Here is a 16,494-nt window from a genome sequence, read left to right on the forward strand (position 1 = left end):
AGTATCGTATCGCCCGCAAACTCTTAAGTGTTGGCTTGGATTCAAGCAAGTGGCATAACTCTAGCTCAGGTTGAGGTGATACCAAAAGTAGGATATTATATGAGTCAAAATCATATAGGAACTATGTCAAAAGTGTATCCGACAAATCTTTTTTAGCTTAAGTTAGCCAAAAAGGATCCTGATAGTAAACCTAGGGGATTTATTTATTGCATAGAATATAATCATTATGAGTGAAGGTCGTAATGTCAAAAAAGATTATATACTCCATCTGACTATAAATAAAATTTTAAAATCATATAATCATTATGGGTGAAGCTCATGATCGATGCTAAGAAAAGTTATATATGCATCATAAATAAAATTATAAAATCGTATATCAAAACTAGGGATATGGAGTAATAGTTTATCAGCTTAGTCTTCTATTATTGCCATGATATATGTTTCATAATTTTGGCTCTACATGTTACATCGATCAAATGGAATTGAAGTATTAACTAATTAAGAACGACATGTTAGTTAAGCATTAATGATTTTGATAGTTGTCTTTTATCAATAATGATTTTGAGCTTTAATTATAGGAGTGATGTCAATTTTTATTCAAAATATTGTAGCTTGATTTTTTGAGTAGTAGGAATTATGATTTCTACGAAGTTTACGGATCGTTGTGCTTAGAAAATGGCTACATCACATCTCATGTGAGCTTCCTACTACATGTCTTTGTACCCCAACTATAATATGTGGCCGGCATACGGATCCCTGCACCATTTAATTGATGGGGAAGTCAAAAGTAATCCAAGTGCTATTAGGATCCTCTCTCATTAACCCTAACAGAGTCTTCTTTTGATCCAACGATGCCGTTCTTAGCATCTCTAATTTAAAATCAATTTTTTATTGATTTAATCCCGTATTAGAAGAATATATCTACTCATTCCCTCTTCAAAACGTCGTCCGTGTGGTTGATCGGAAGCTTTGAGATTCGGGATGGCGGAATTTTCTGGCCTCTGATGCTGTTCTAGAACACGGTGGTGGGGCCCTTTTTTTTGTCCTCTTACATTTCGTTTTCCTCCTGCCTGCCTTCTTTTCCATCGCGGTCGCCGAGTCCACGAAGTACAGCGAAGAAATCACACGTAAAGAGAAGAATAGTCAAACGAAGCAACTCTGCCGATGGTGGCGACTCCAACGACTCCACCACCACCACCACTCCATATGATGCGGCTGGCTATACGAAACTAGTCTACGAAGCAAATGACTCCGGCTTATCGCTACTACCGGTAACGGCGACGGGGAGTAGAAAGGAGAAAACCACCAAGAAGAAGGAGATGAGTACGGGGCGGAGGTGGCGCTCCGACACCTTCCTCTTCGTCGTCTCCGCCGCCCTCCTCCTCGGCTCCACCGCCGCTCTCTTCGCCTGGCTCACCTTCTCCCCCTTCCCCAAACCCCTCCCCCCCTCCTCGCTCGGCTGCCTCCCCGACGGCGAGGGGTCCTGGTCCGTCGGCCTCTTCTACGGCCGCTCCCCCCTCTCCCTCGGACCCATCGAATCCGTAATTACATCATCTCTCTCCTTTGGGTTTGACTCTTCCGTTGGGTTGACTTTTCTGATTCTTGATTGTGGGATGTGTTTGGGGGGCCGCCGGGATCGTGCAGTGGAACGTGTGGAGCAACGACACCGCGGCATGGCCAGTGGCGAATCCGGTGGTCACTTGCGCTTCGGCGTCGGATGCTGGCTTCCCTAGCAACTTCGTCGCTGATCCCTTTCTCTTCATCCAGGTCAGTGAATTAGGGAGAAAGTTGACCGAGAGGATAACCTTATCATGTGTAGTGTATGAGTCTAAGCAATAGAGAGAGTTCAATTTAGCAGTAGCTTACTCTTCTTCTTGAGGTATGGAAGTACTTATCACTTCTAACACAACTATTATGTTCGTTCTTGAGTGGCTGAATTCATTTCCAACATACACGCATGAGGACATTAGATCGTCTAATCGTTAAACCACATCTTTCTGCTCTGTTACTTCTGTTCAGGGTGATGTATTATATTTGTTCTTCGAAACCAAGAACCCTATCACATTGCAAGGAGACATTGGGGTCGCTATCAGCAATGACAAGGGTGCGACATGGCACCACTTGGGCATCGCCCTGGATGAGGAGTGGCACCTCTCTTATCCATATGTTTTCAGCTACCAGGATCAGGTCAGATCGTCCTCTGCCTTTGACTCTTAAAACAAGCAGAGAGCCATTTGATCCTTCGACCTGAAGCTTAATCTTCCTAGTAACATGTCTTGGCTCCGCAGATCTACATGATGCCTGAAGGCAGTAAGAAAGGGGACCTCCGGCTCTACCGGGCAGTGGAATTTCCTCTAAGGTGGCAATTGGAGAAGGTCATTCTTCAGAAGCCCCTCGTAGATTCATTCATCATCAATTACCGAAGTCATTTTTGGCTTTTCGGGTCAGATTTCAGTGCTCCTGGTGCCAAAAAGAATGGAGAGCTCGAAATCTGGCACAGCAGTTCTCCCTTAGGTCCTTGGTCACCGCACAAGCAGAATCCAGTTCACAACATGGACAAGAGCTTAGGTGCTAGAAATGCAGGAAGGCCATTCGCCTACGACGGCGAGCTGTATCGGCCGGGACAAGACTGCGGTGATACATACGGGCGGCGTGTTCGTCTATTCAAAGTCAAGGTTCTCACCAAAGATGAGTACGAGGAAGTCGAAGTTCCACTTGGTATCGACGAGCCCCAGAAAGGCCGTAACGCTTGGAACGGAGCTCGCTACCATCACCTAGACGTGCAACAGCTTACGACGGATCGGTGGGTCGCGGTGATGGATGGCGATCGAGTGCCTTCGGGCGATGCTGTTCGCAGGCTTGTTATAGGCTACACATCGTTCGGAGCTGCTATTGCACTGGTTATGCTATCAGGGGTGCTGCTGAGCGCAATCAAGTGCAATCTGCGCTTGAGCCGCTGTCTTCCGTTGTCAACAAGGCGAAGCGGTCTCACTGGGGCAGCACAAGAACGCCATCTTCAACTCTATTCTAAGCTTAGATGGTTGTTCAGCCATTTGAACAAAATGACATCTCACTTCAGATCAGGAGGAATAAGACCCAACACCTGTATAGGCCGGTCAGTTCTAGCTCTCTTGTTTCTGGCAGTAGTTACACTAACTTGTGTCGGCACCTATTACGTCTACGGGGGCAATGGTGCAGCGGAGGCTTACTCGCTAAAAGGGCACTACTCTCAATTCACACTTCTGACGATGACATATGATGCTCGCCTCTGGAATTTGAAGACGTACGTGAAGCATTACTCAAGATGCTCATCGGTGCGCGAGATCCTGGTGGTGTGGAACCGAGGCCAGTCGCCAAATGTCAGCGAGTTCGACTCCACCGTGCCGGTCAGAATCCGAGTGGAGAAGAGGAACTCTTTGAACAACAGATTCAACGTCGATCCATCGATACAGACACCGGCAGTTCTCGAGCTTGATGATGATATCATCATGCCCTGCGACGACGTGGAGCGTGGATTCAAGGTCTGGCGAGACCACCCTGAGAGAATCGTAGGATTCTACCCGCGGCTCGCGGAAGGGAGGCCATTGAAGTATCGGGACGAGAAGTATGCCCGGAGACGAAGGGGGTACAACATGATACTAACCGGAGCTGCATTTATGGATCATAGGTTGGCATTCGGAAGGTATTGGAGCCAAGAGGCGAAAATAGGAAGGAATATAGTGGATGAGTACTTCAACTGCGAGGATGTGCTTATGAATTTCCTGTATGCAAATGTGAGTTCGTCGAGGAAGACGGTGGAGTATGTGAAGCCTTCGTGGGCGGTAGACACATCAAAGTTCTCAGGAGTAGCCATCAGTAGGAACACACAAGCACACTATGAGGTGAGGAGTGCCTGCCTTGCTAAGTTCACAGAGGTATATGGAGATTTGGCTGCCAATAAATGGAGATTCGGTAGCAGAAAAGATGGTTGGGATGCATAGCAGTAGCAGCTTGGCACCAACTATGTAATTTTGTTCGTGTAACTTCTTACTTTGATTAAAAGTATTCTATCATATCCAACTAAAAAATTCATCGATGCATTTTACAACCCACAAAACAGAGATCAAAATGCCGTAGTCACTATATATGCAACAAAGAGTAGGTAATAAACTGTAGTTCATTCATGTTAACTGCTGATTAGCATAAACATACGTAGTAAACAACTCATGCCAAAAGGTCGGGCTCTTTACTAAGACCAATGCATTCACCTAGTGATGTATTACCAGTTTATGAGGTTTAATATAAAAACTAAGAGAAAGAGACTGCAAGAAAATAAAAGAGATTATTGAGGAAAAATAGTTTACATAAACTACTTCTGCATCACTCTAGATTGTTCAGAATCTTACAAACAAGGAAAACAAACACAGATTAATAGATGACTCAAAACACATGAAAATAAATAGACCAATAGAGATAGATGGCTCGCCACAAATTCAGAAATCCATGTTGCTGGTACGTATGCACATTATTTTAAAAAGAACAAATACCGAAAGCAGGAAACATTAATTGTTAAAAACAACACAAAGTCACTAACCTTTTCCAACTTTGCAATTAAATAGCGGTCACGAACCACCTTATTCCAAGTAAATATTACACAATGTTCCACAGCAAAAGTATCAAAATCAATGAAGACTCCTGTCCCACTAAGCAGTGGTGTTTCTGCTATATCAGATGCCAACAACACCACCAGAGCCTCGGCGACACTCGTTCAGCATATCCAAGTAGAACTGACATTTGCTGATATCACTCCCAAAGTTGTTGATGCACTGTTTCACAGCACATTCCATCAATTAGAACAAGGGATTTACCCTTGACACTCTGTGTAACAGACAATAAACAGCTCTACTATTACTATCCTACATAAAGTAAACATTTGAATTTAACTACTAGAGACATGGCTCATAATAAGTCAAGCCATATTTCATAATATCAAACTTGGTATCCTCAGCGAACATGAAAGAGATTAATGCACTTACATCTTGGAAGGCTTTGGAATGTGTATTGCAAGCATCGGAGCCAATAGAACTGCTCAACGGAGCTGCAGTAGCTGCTGGGGCTGGAGGGGCAACCATCTCATGTTGAATAGTACGAGGGCCAAGCACAGAATCAACTGCCCTGTGTGCAATAGCACTTCCAGTACCAAAAGCAATGCCTACAGACAGGAACAAGAACTAGAACCTAAGTCTATAGAAGCAATAAAGTATGTTTCTTAAACATAAATGCATAAAAAATGATGAAAGGGATATGCCAAATGCCACTAACCATCTGCTATAGTGGCACCAATTCCTCCAAGAGCTGATCCTCCTTGAACAGGTGCTGGTGGTGGTGCAGAGCGAGCTGCAGCAAAAGAAAACATTATTGGCGATACGCAACAAATAGACTTAGGTGCACCACAAAAAACTCCACAAAGTGTGTGTGTGTGTGTGTGTGCAATTAAAAAAAAAATGCTCGAACTTAATTTAACATTGGTAAGAAAAGGTTTCACATTCTAGTTTATAATAGCAAGCAAGGATCATTAAGGAGATTGTAATGAGTAGCAGATACTTGGATATGATGAGCTCCCAAATATGACTGAATGCACTAAGATGGCATATATGTATGTAGTAACCTATGTAAACTAGTAGCCGTACAAGGTGATGATGTGAACACATTGCTACTAATGTATCCAACTTTACCATCATCCAGCTGCATTCACAGCTAAAAGCATAAAATCCAACAAATATGTAAAGAACATATTCAAAACATTAGGTAGATCTCGAGAGGAGAGAGACAGATCAAGTACCTGGCTGCGGCAGGTTCCTTACTGGACGAGGGGCAGTGCGTCCTAAAATTGAGCAGAGAAAGTCAATACTGGAGAACAAATTTAAACATAAAACATAGACACTTTGAATAACTAGAGATGCATCACAAATAATTCACAACTCATTAGACCAACAGATGCATTTCCACCAAAATGAATAAAGAAAAATATTCACAATATAAGCATCCAATCTCCCACATGATCTGCTTTGACAAAAGTCACAAGGCTTATCCAACAAAGACATCCAAGTTCATCTTTATTTTTAGGCATATCAAGCAAGAAAATATTCATTATATACAGATGACTTACTATTATTAATCATCAAGCAAGAAAATAAGCAGGTTTTTGCTTTTGAGAAGCAAAAACCTCAATGACAATCCACTCAGTCGAGTATTCTTATCACTTACGGCAACTACATCATACAAAATCATCAGCAGAGTAGTCAGCTATAGTGACTCAAGAACAATACTGTTAAAGCCAATTAGAATTGTCAGATGGCCCTGTTACGCTTGGCGAACCTTTTTCATGTGCACTTGTTTGATAGGCTTTCTGAATGTTATATTCAACAATTTACACGCTAGATGTAGTAATTATGTTCAAGCAGATTGAAGAACTCAATGTAACTAAGGAACAACAAAAGTGTCAATGAAGACGTGTATAAATAACAGAAGCATTTAACAACATATTATGTGTTTCACAAAGAGAAGTTACAAGCCAAAGCCATAGATTTTAAATTTTCACAAGAAATACTACATCAAATTGGCAATGCTTCCAATTAGAACTTACTCAAGTCTTTCATAACTAGAGTTAAATCTCTTGGATTTCGATCACATGGTGCGAGCCATGAGACAAATCCTAGTAACACTAATTGTCGAGCGATGCTTCTTCATGCTTGTCGTATGCAACCAAAATCAACACTATTAACTCCAATTACTGAGACATCTTTTCTATTGGTATAAAAGAAGAAGATGCCAGAACGAAAATCCAAAAAATCGTACCTTGAAACAAAAACTCAGTGATCCAAAAGAAAAAACGATAAAAAGCAAAATCGAGCGCAAACCTTGAGGAAAAGGTTTAAATGCATTTTTTTAAAAAACTGTTGATCATTCTGCATGACAAGATCAATAACAGAACAACACAAAATGATCACAATGACAGCCAGTTACTTGATCGGATAGACATCCAGAACACCTATTCTCGATGATTTCAAAACCAGCGGCAACAACAATCTGAGAACTTATTGGCAACGACCTACTTGGCGGACCAAAGGGCGTTACCTCCAGAGCTTCGGCGAGGCATCGTCGATCAGGGGAAGAACAAGATTGGGATGTCTACTTTCTCAATGAATGGAAGAAGAATGGGCGGTTATTATATCCACATACATATTATAGGGCGAACGGTATTCCAGAAAGAACAGGGAGTTTCCAGTGGGTCGGTTCTCCATGGAATGCATCCGTCCGTTTAATTTCGATCCGACGAAGGATAGAGAAAATGTCTGTTTCGTGCGCTCCAAGTTTGGTCCATTACGTTGCCTTCCGGACCAGGAAAATGTCGTACTGACGTGGCAAGCAGCGAGAGCCAGCTCCCATTCTGCGTGGATCCCACGCCATAATAAAATTATCAAAAGGTGAAATTGATCAAAAATATTTTTGAGTTAATTATAAGACGAATTCTCGAAAAAAAATTTGACTTTAATTATTTTTAAGATAGCACCTAACTTTAAAAAAAATAATTTTTATATAATAATTTTTTAAAATAATTATTCTATTCTTATCGATTATTGCTTTTTTGTTCAATCCCTAACCATACCTCCATCTCGTTAATAGTCTTTCCACCCGAATAATCATGCATCAATTGTGGCATAAGTGAAGCCGCACTTGAAGGCAATGAATAGCGAATGTCTCCTCCTCACTTAAGCCTAACAACCGTCTCTCTTCTCCTCTACCTCATCAAATTTATCTTTTCACACTCTTACACACCTCGTTTGTAGCCCTCATGCAAGGGAAAAAAGTAATGGTAACTCTTATAGCCCCTCCTTCATGCCAGGATTGTGGGTGAGCAAAGGTGAAATTAATGGAGTTTGTAGAGGCAACGATAACTCTCACGCCCTCCATGAGAACCATTGACAACATATCTGACGAGAAAAAGAGGAGGAGAGACGATTGTAAGGATCCAACGAGAACGTAAAGATTATAGTGGAGGCGATGAATGGCATAAAGGCATTGACGATAGTGGGTCGACGTAGGTAGAGATAAAATAATCTTTTTCATTCGATCAAGATATTTTTTGAGAAAATTTTAAAATTAATTTTTTTTTCAAAAATTCATCCTAAATTATATATGAATAATATTTTTTATTTATGAAAATCCGGTATTTTTATCCACGAAATGTCCACGAATTCAGATGCAGTCCGCTAAATTTACATCATGGTTATATCCTCCTCCAAATCTCACCAGTAATCCTGGCAAGAACAAGAACCATCTTTAAACTCATGAAATCTGATCCGATCTCTCACCACGATCTCCACATCGTACACCCTCGAGATCAGCTTGATCATGGTGTGGCAATCTCTGCAGACCCTCAAGTTCTTCAGCACCCGAATCGGCTCCCCGGGCTTCGCATCGAGCAGGCCGAAGGCGATGGCCAGCCGCTCGCTGTGCAAGCGAAGTGAGTCCCACTTCACACTGTCGAGTTCAGCCACCAAAGGTGCTTGTGATGAGTCCGGCTGGTAGCCGACCATCGCAAGCCTGTGCTCCACTTCATTTAGCTTCTCGTAGATCCTGTTCGATTGCGGATGGCTTGTGTCGCCGGCGACGAACTGATGCACCGCGCCGTCCGTCTCGATCGAGCTGCAGCCGGGCTCCTTCTTCACTCCCTCGTTGCTCATCAGCCGACGAACCGAACCCACGTCGTTCCATCTGTTCGCCGAGGCGTAAACCCTGGAGAGGAGCACGTAGACCCCGCTGGAATCGACGTTGTCGGATTCCAGAGCTTGCCTCGCCACTGATTCACTGACTTCTACTCCTGCATTCTGCTTGCAGCAGGCGTCGAGAAGACTCCTCCAAATCACTGCGTCGGGCTTGCAAGTCATGCTCGAGACGAGGTCCAGAGCCTCGCCTATGCGTCCTGCCCGAGCGATAAGATCAACCATGCAGCCGTAGTGTTCGATCCGAGGCTCGATCCCGAACTCGCGGATCATCGAGTCGAAATACCTCCGCCCATCGTTGACCAGCCCGCCGTGATTGCACGCGCTCAAGACGCCGACGAACGTGATCGAGTTCGGCCTAAATTTCTTCTCGCTGGCCAACCTAGCAAAGGTATCGAAGCACTCCTCGTCGCGTCCATGCATCGCGAAGCCCAAGATCATTGCGTTCCAGGAGGCCAGGTCCCGGGCAGGCATTCGCTCGAACACTTGTCTAGCCATCGCAATCGAGCCGCATTTCGCGTACAAATCGATCAGCGAATTGTTAATCAAGACGTCATCGGCGACCATTCTGTCAAACTTCCTCAGCACCAACGCGTGAGCCCACATCCCCAGCGACAGAGCCGCGACGGCCCCGCAGGCTCCGATCACGCTCTGGATTGTATACTCGTCGGGCGAGAACTCGTGCTGCATGGCCCTGAACAGCGCGAGCGCCGCGTCGTACTCCCCATTTCCGACATGCCCGTCGATGGCCACGTTCCAGGAGACCCGCGACCGAGATGACATCCCGTCGAACAGCTTGCGGGCGAGGGGCATGTGGCCACAGGAGGCGTAAAAGTGGATAAGGCTATTGAGGGCGTAGAGGTTGCCGCCGAAGCCGAGCTTGAGGAGCTGTGCGTGGATCTGGAAACCCTCGGGGAGGGCGGAGAGGAAGGCGCAGGCGGTAAGGACGGCGGGGAATGTGAAGTTGTCCGGGCGAGCGGTGGGGAGCATGCGGCGGTAGAGCACGAGGGCGAGGTGCTTGCGGTCGGGGGATCGGGCGCAGGCGCGAATGAGGGCGTTCCATGAGACGGAGGAGGCGGTGGCGTTAGCGGCAGGAGGACGGAGGTCGGAGAGGGGAGGCAGCGGTAACGGCGGTGGTGGAAGGGCGGAAGAGAGGGAGGAAGGCATGGTCGGGAGGAAGAGCGTGAAGACATAGTGACATAGAGATGCTTGTTTCTGGATTTGGGGATCGAGTCTGTGTGGCCAAGAAGAAGAGTAAGTGAGTTGGTGATATTGCCGCCAAAAAAATTCACTTTTGCATAGATATTTTTTGGGGGGTTTACGTGTGAATGGATCGGAAACATATTTAATATTAGATATTTTAATATAACATATATATATATACTCCTATTTTTCAGTAACATAGAGTCATCAGTTTCTCCTGCTTTTGTCTATAAATGATTTTATGATTTAACATAAATATGAGGAGACATATAGACACTTGCCTTTTATTACTATGTTGAATGTAATGGTTTGATTGGTACAGGGATTCATGTTGAATATAAATTTGTCTCAGGTTTTCCTTCTTATTTATGCTTTATGTGAGTTATTCAAGGAAAGCTTTAAAGATATTGGGATCAAAAGAGACTGTGAGCTTATCATCTTTTAGCTTAATAACTCATCTTCTTTGTTCATTCATCACAGTTCAAAATATTTTGATCGATATATAGTATATTTAACTAAAAGTGTCAACATAATCTCTTAATCCTATATTACTTGTATACCTAATTAATTTTTGTTTTAGAAAAACACATATAATATCCTCATCAATAATCTTCGCTTGACAACAAATGTTGTTGACTCGACTCAAAAAGTCCTTAAGGTGCATATGGATACATATGGAAGACAACAGAGCAGTATCACATCTACTTAAATAGCTAAAGCAAGATACGAAAGAGGATTACAATCTAGCATTATGTTGGCTCAAATTTTCTCGTCCTAGAGAAAATTTTTTGACACTTCCATTGCTTAAAAGAGAAATAAAAATATGAAGCATCCACCGCTACATTCATTTTTTTCTCCCGGACCATGAACACATCAAACTAGAACTTGTTTGTTTACTCGATGAATCACCATCCAGAACTATGGTGCTGATTGTAGGACGAGCTGTATAGGGTCCACATTTGTTGGTCAAATGAAAAGAACACAATGTCTTGGAGATCTACAAGGATCATTCAAGTCCCACAGGAGCATCAGCTATCCGAATTCTATACCAATGAACTGATGATCCAGGGTGATATCTTGTGCTTCCAAGCTCTCATCATCCAACTCTATATTGATGTTGTCAGTATCAATGACCACACTCGCAGGTCCAATGAGCTTATCATCCACAAGAATGGTGCAATTGTAGTATGCACCATCCTTTGGTGGCTGGTTCAACATGCATGACCTGGGAACCAAAATCCGTTTCTGTGAGCAAAACTGTTTATCCAAAGACAGCACGAGCCGGTGCTTTCTACCAAGAAGTTCCGCCACATAATCCACATCGCCCATAGCAAGAGCATGCCGAACACGTGTAGATGATACCTGACCTTTGTCACTTGAATTGATGCTTCTATAAGCACCGTTATAGGATCTTTGGTTCTTGTCCATAACGGGGCTTACAATAAATGCAGCCAAACCATATTCTTTGCAGAGTCTCACCAACTCTGATGCATCACCAGATGCCTTGTATCCAAATCTGTAATTCTGACCTGCAACGATGAACAAAATTATCACTATATCATTCTGTAATTGTGGACAAGCCTTAAATCCAAAAAGTGGTTATGCTATACCTGCAACTACTCCACTTACTTTTAGCTCCTTAGATAACTTTTCAACAAATTGCCGTGGGGTAAGATGCCTGACAATTGAAAATTGAACCTGGTATTCCAAGGGAACTTCATTACCACAGTACGGAGCCCAGGAAGCGAGTACACGCTTCCTGTCACATTGTGCAACTATAGGAGGCCTGTGCAGAAAGTTGAGACAGCTTATAATTCCTAAAGCCAAGACAAAGTAGCTTCAAGCATGCAAGTAACTTATCAATAGAATGCAAACAACTAGCAAGTTCAGATAAAATATCATTTAGAAGCAAATGAATGAAACTGGCATCATTTAGAAGCAAATGAATGAAACCCACTGACAGGAGGCTGGAGAGAAGCCATTGGAATACCTCATGAGCTGCATGATTGTAACTATTATAAGGCTATTCTACACTTCATTTTTTCTGCTTACTTTTCCACTTTTAACAGCGCAGTTATTATTGGGTTCAATTTACTTGTCACACACTTGGATTTTGGGCACACAGAGCATTTAAGATATTATGAGCAAATACATGGTAAGCTTTACACACCAAGAAATGCAGCATAAAGCGGCCAACTGGGATCTTCACGAACCACAACAGTCATTTATGAATGTGTGAACATGACAAGTCATCATCCATCTTAAGCTTAATGTGGACAATAGGTAATAGGTTTCTCAAAGGAAGAGGGAGTGAATGAAAAATCAAGCCCGACACAGAGGCAGGGAAAAAGCAGACGCAAGAAAACTTCAAAACATGTTGCAGACATCTAAAATTAACAGATTTCCGAGCAGACTCATATTTTTTTTTCTTTTTGCTCCTTTTGTAGACATACATATATGTGTGTGCATGTTACAAAACACTCATAGGAGAGATATCCAGATAATGTGTTTTACTAAGGGATCAGACCCCTGATCTATAGGAAAACACCTTTGGATACAGACCATCCAGCTACTCTGATGGTGGTCAAGTTCATTCTTGTGTTGTTTGCCTTACAAGTAACTGCAATGCGACAAATCCTGTTGTGCATCAGCTATGCTGCAGATCCCAATAGCAAGCCAAGACAGAGAACTAAAGTTTAAGCACCAAGTAAATTGGGAACTGAAAATAATACTTGTAGTCAAGGGCAAAAGCTAAGCTCAGTCTAACAAAGGACCAGACCATGCTAACTTTTGGATATCTGAGAACACATAATAAAAGAGATGAAGGAATGAAAACGTTATGTTATCCAATCCCAAGAATAGTTGCTCAACTCATGGTTTTAGTCAATATAGATTTACAACTCAAGCAAGTCCTAAAGGTGATGATATTAACTCCAGCCTTTTTATTAAAAATTAAGATGCCTAGAAGCTCCAGTTCCAACATTCTAGTGTAGTTTTGAGTCAAACATGCATAAAAAGAATGGCATCTCACAGAAAAAAAAATTCATGGACCTAATCCTTGAGGCCCTGAAGTTTGAATTACTGCTAATCATTGACCAGATCACACATGCTACAAAAAGCAATATATGGATTTCTAGATCAGAGTATGTACCCAGGTTTCGAACAATTCTAGGATATATAAGATTGCAACAACTTGTGCTATGAATTATATTTCAGCAGAGTCTCAAACACCAGTCGAATAGGAACATACTGACTGGTATATAGTGGTTTGACCAAGATACAGGTCAGTACAAATAGGTATTTACTTTTTTTCCATATCAGGCAATAAAAGTCAAAATTTACCCGGTGTACCATCTAACCAGTTCCTGAAATTGGTAACAGATACAGATATAGATATAAATCATTGGATTCAATTACCAGGATGCACCAAACTGATAGTTGGTTTTATTATTAGAGTAAAATTTGTTGCAATTCTTTTTTAAAATTATTAATAATATAATCTTCTAGAAAATAAAAATATTAAGAATACAAGTCATTCTGCAGAACAACTTAGGAAATGAAAAGAACACTTTCCAGAGTTCACAGTCATCAAAAAGGACTACAAGTACATAAGCCAAGAGAAGAAAAGCAATGTAATAAACATTTCAAATATTAGCATGCAATGCTGTGCACCTTGATTCCCAACCAAGTACTTCGGCAATTCCAACAAAAGAAAGGAGGAAAGGACTCCCAGCTTTTGATGCTTGTATGACAAGTTCGCGGTGACCAGTATGAAGAGCGTCAAACTTGCCTAAGGCCACTATACCTCCTACAAAACAATACAAAGAAACTAAAAGAAATGTCCAATATATGCTAACTGCACTTCTTGAAGGCAAATAAAGAATATACATCGGCAAGAAAATGGCTAATTTAAAGAATAAAGAAAGAAGAAATTGCACTATTCAGATGCTACAGAATTGAGACTGCATGTTAAACATGGATTTTCAAATATCGGGGTACTGAAGCCCACATAAAGTGCAAATGATGAATGCCATTTGTTGAACAAATACTAATTAAAAAGAATATATCAAAGTTAGATCTAGGATTGCATATAGTGGAGAGCCCAAGAAAGTCACCTAGTGAAGCATATCAGTGGAAAGTTGAAGCCCTTAAAAGAGATTTAAGAATTTCTTAGCAAGTCAAGAAATTCTTAGAGAATCAAGACAAATCTAAATGATATTATGTTTAAAGAAAATTCTTATCTGCACCATAGTAAAGCACCCTGCCTTGCTATGCAAGTCATATGATCCTAGGATATTTTGCCATATCCTGGAATAATTCATTGAAAAAGGCATGTCTCATATGGCAACTGACCGGGCGATGGATTATGAAGTTTACATGCCTTGTTACTTAACAATTCATCACATATTCAAGCTCAGATAATAGAAGCTAAATACCATAATATACATAAATAAATAAGTATAACAGATGTGAAAAATATTACTTCATCATATCATGTAAAGTGAAACATAACATAAGTCTCCAATTAAATAAGGATCACAAAAGAACGGATACAATACTGTGAAGTCTCATATCCTCTCATATATGCACAGATGATAAATTTGTCTAAAATAGTAGACATAAGAAATACGAATGTCGGAATTTACCTACCAAGCACACATTCTTGATCTGATCCACAATCAATAAGAAACTTATCTTTCTTCATTTCTTCACTACCTAAATTTGTTTCCTGTGGTCCACCTGAGCTAAAAACTCTTGCCATAGAATGTTGTACAACCTTATGCACCAGCAAGTACCTCTTTTTATTCAAACAACAACAATACCTGCAAAACAAGGTCATAGAGATTTAAAATACAAATGCAGAAATTCTTAATTTTTTTTGTTTTTGTAGGCATAACTAGAGGCATTAGACCCCACATCGGGAAGATACACTACCACAGAGGACAAGGAGCTGGGTAGACAAGGCACCACAGCGAGGATTCGAAACCCTGATGTAAGGTAAGGAACCTGGGTACACTACCACCACGCTAGCCAGTTGGGTGTATTCCAGTCAACATTTCGTTAACACGTACCAGGCTCTTATTGACATTGAACATCTATAATTTGTTTATTCAGTATTAAGATCAAGCAAGAGAGAGCAGAACCCAATAATAACTGTTTAAATCAACTAGATTCTTTCAACTCAATCTGTACAATGGACCATCTCTGTATCAATTCTAGCCCAGAATAGAAAGGCATGCTCTTGAGAATCTATAACAGGTTGTTTAAGTTACATATATTACCAAAAACCACGCAACAAAATGTCATTTCTTGACATATGAGGAAGATACTTTGCATCTTTTCTCTTGTTTCATTACCAACAGTAAATCAAAACCACCTATGGTGCTTCTAATGATCGTGCTTTATCATCATATCTCATTGGGCCTCATCATCAACAAAAAAAGGTCCAGGGAAGCAGAACCTACCAAAAAGAAATGGCCTTTGGCCAAATCATGAATCTGCGACCACAAAAACAACACTCAAGCCAACTGAAAATAACGAAGAGCGAGCAATTAAATCAAAAGGGACGTCGGAAAATAAGGACCTGGACCGAACGGAGGGATAACCAAGAAGGTATAAATGTGAGTTTTCTCCTCCACCACTTCAATTATGCACGGTAAATGGCAAACCATTCGAACGCTTCTACTTGATCTATGTTTCTTTTATCCTCAACAAAAATAGCCCATGAAAACAGAAGCAACCAAAAGAAACAAACTTTGGGCAAACCACGAATCCGGAAACAAAATCAACTAAAACTCAAGCCAATCGTAAACAAAGAAGAGCAGGAATTCTTCTTCGAAACGAACCTCAACTGTTCGGCGACCCATGGAGTACACCTCCCATGTCGAAGCCTTGCGACGCCGCAACCAGTTGATCGAGGGGGGTTGTGGGAGCGAGGGAAGAGGGGCCAACAGGGGATGGAAGGAGGGCGAGCGGTCTGGGGAGCGGACTGGAGGACGGTGCCGCCCCGTTCCATCGCCGGCGGCCCCCCTCCTCTCTCTCTCTCCGCCCAGTTCCGGAGGCGATTGGTTGAGAGTTCAGCTCACGAGCGACCGACTCGTTAAGTGCACTTCTCGATTGCCCTCAATCGTGCCTTCTTTCTACCCTAAATCTAATCCATTGACGGGTTTTGACTGTTGAATCTAAGTTGAACTCAATGGAAAAGGCCAAAAACGCGTGAAATCAAAATAAATATATTTACATAATATTGAATAGAAACAAAACGTAAATTATTAATGGAAGTACAATCAATTAATTAATTAGTTTTTTGTTTATATTTTTATTAATTAATAATTTAATTATTAGCAAACTTATTAATCAATATAATCATCAAATCAGAATTATTTAAAGTCAACTATATTTTATCAAATCCATAAAAATTATATATTTAATTAAATTTTAATATTTTGAATTTTATTTATAATTTATATTAAAAATTAAAATTTTCTTTCTCTCTCCTCATATACCACTGTTCACTATTAGTATA

General features: G+C 41.5%; 4 protein-coding genes across 4 annotated transcripts; 1 reads left to right on the forward strand and 3 right to left on the reverse strand.

Moving 5' to 3' along the window:
- Positions 1-1,173: 1,173 nt before the first annotated feature.
- LOC135595449 (glucosamine inositolphosphorylceramide transferase 1-like) lies at positions 1,174-4,052 on the forward strand. Its single transcript, XM_065086356.1, has 4 exons — positions 1,174-1,541; positions 1,645-1,767; positions 2,020-2,187; positions 2,289-4,052. The coding sequence occupies exons 1-4, from the start codon at positions 1,320-1,322 to the stop codon at positions 3,978-3,980; spliced, it is 2,205 nt and encodes a 734-aa protein (XP_064942428.1). The 5' UTR covers positions 1,174-1,319; the 3' UTR covers positions 3,981-4,052.
- A 409-nt stretch (positions 4,053-4,461) lies between these two features.
- On the reverse strand, positions 4,462-7,233 carry LOC104000358 (uncharacterized protein C6C3.02c). Its single transcript, XM_009422384.3, has 5 exons — positions 7,117-7,233; positions 5,822-5,863; positions 5,302-5,376; positions 5,016-5,191; positions 4,462-4,805 (listed from the first exon to the last, which is right to left on the reverse strand). The coding sequence occupies exons 1-5, from the start codon at positions 7,136-7,138 to the stop codon at positions 4,707-4,709; spliced, it is 414 nt and encodes a 137-aa protein (XP_009420659.1). The 5' UTR covers positions 7,139-7,233; the 3' UTR covers positions 4,462-4,706.
- Positions 7,234-8,172: 939 nt separating this feature from the next.
- Positions 8,173-10,011, reverse strand: LOC135595450 (pentatricopeptide repeat-containing protein At1g59720, chloroplastic/mitochondrial-like). Its single transcript, XM_065086357.1, has one exon. It carries the CDS (start codon positions 9,930-9,932, stop codon positions 8,289-8,291), a length of 1,644 nt encoding a protein of 547 aa, XP_064942429.1. The 5' UTR covers positions 9,933-10,011; the 3' UTR covers positions 8,173-8,288.
- A 634-nt stretch (positions 10,012-10,645) lies between these two features.
- LOC104000356 (FAD synthetase, chloroplastic) lies at positions 10,646-16,103 on the reverse strand. The gene is made up of 5 exons (XM_009422382.3): positions 15,815-16,103; positions 14,619-14,791; positions 13,641-13,776; positions 11,579-11,754; positions 10,646-11,497 (listed from the first exon to the last, which is right to left on the reverse strand). Exons 1-5 carry the CDS (start codon positions 15,982-15,984, stop codon positions 11,001-11,003), a joined length of 1,152 nt encoding a protein of 383 aa, XP_009420657.2. The 5' UTR covers positions 15,985-16,103; the 3' UTR covers positions 10,646-11,000.
- Between the last annotated feature and the right edge of the window lie 391 nt (positions 16,104-16,494).

This window comes from Musa acuminata, chromosome BXJ1-10 (genome assembly GCF_036884655.1).
Source record: "Musa acuminata AAA Group cultivar baxijiao chromosome BXJ1-10, Cavendish_Baxijiao_AAA, whole genome shotgun sequence".
Taxonomy (NCBI): Eukaryota; Viridiplantae; Streptophyta; class Magnoliopsida; order Zingiberales; family Musaceae; genus Musa; species Musa acuminata.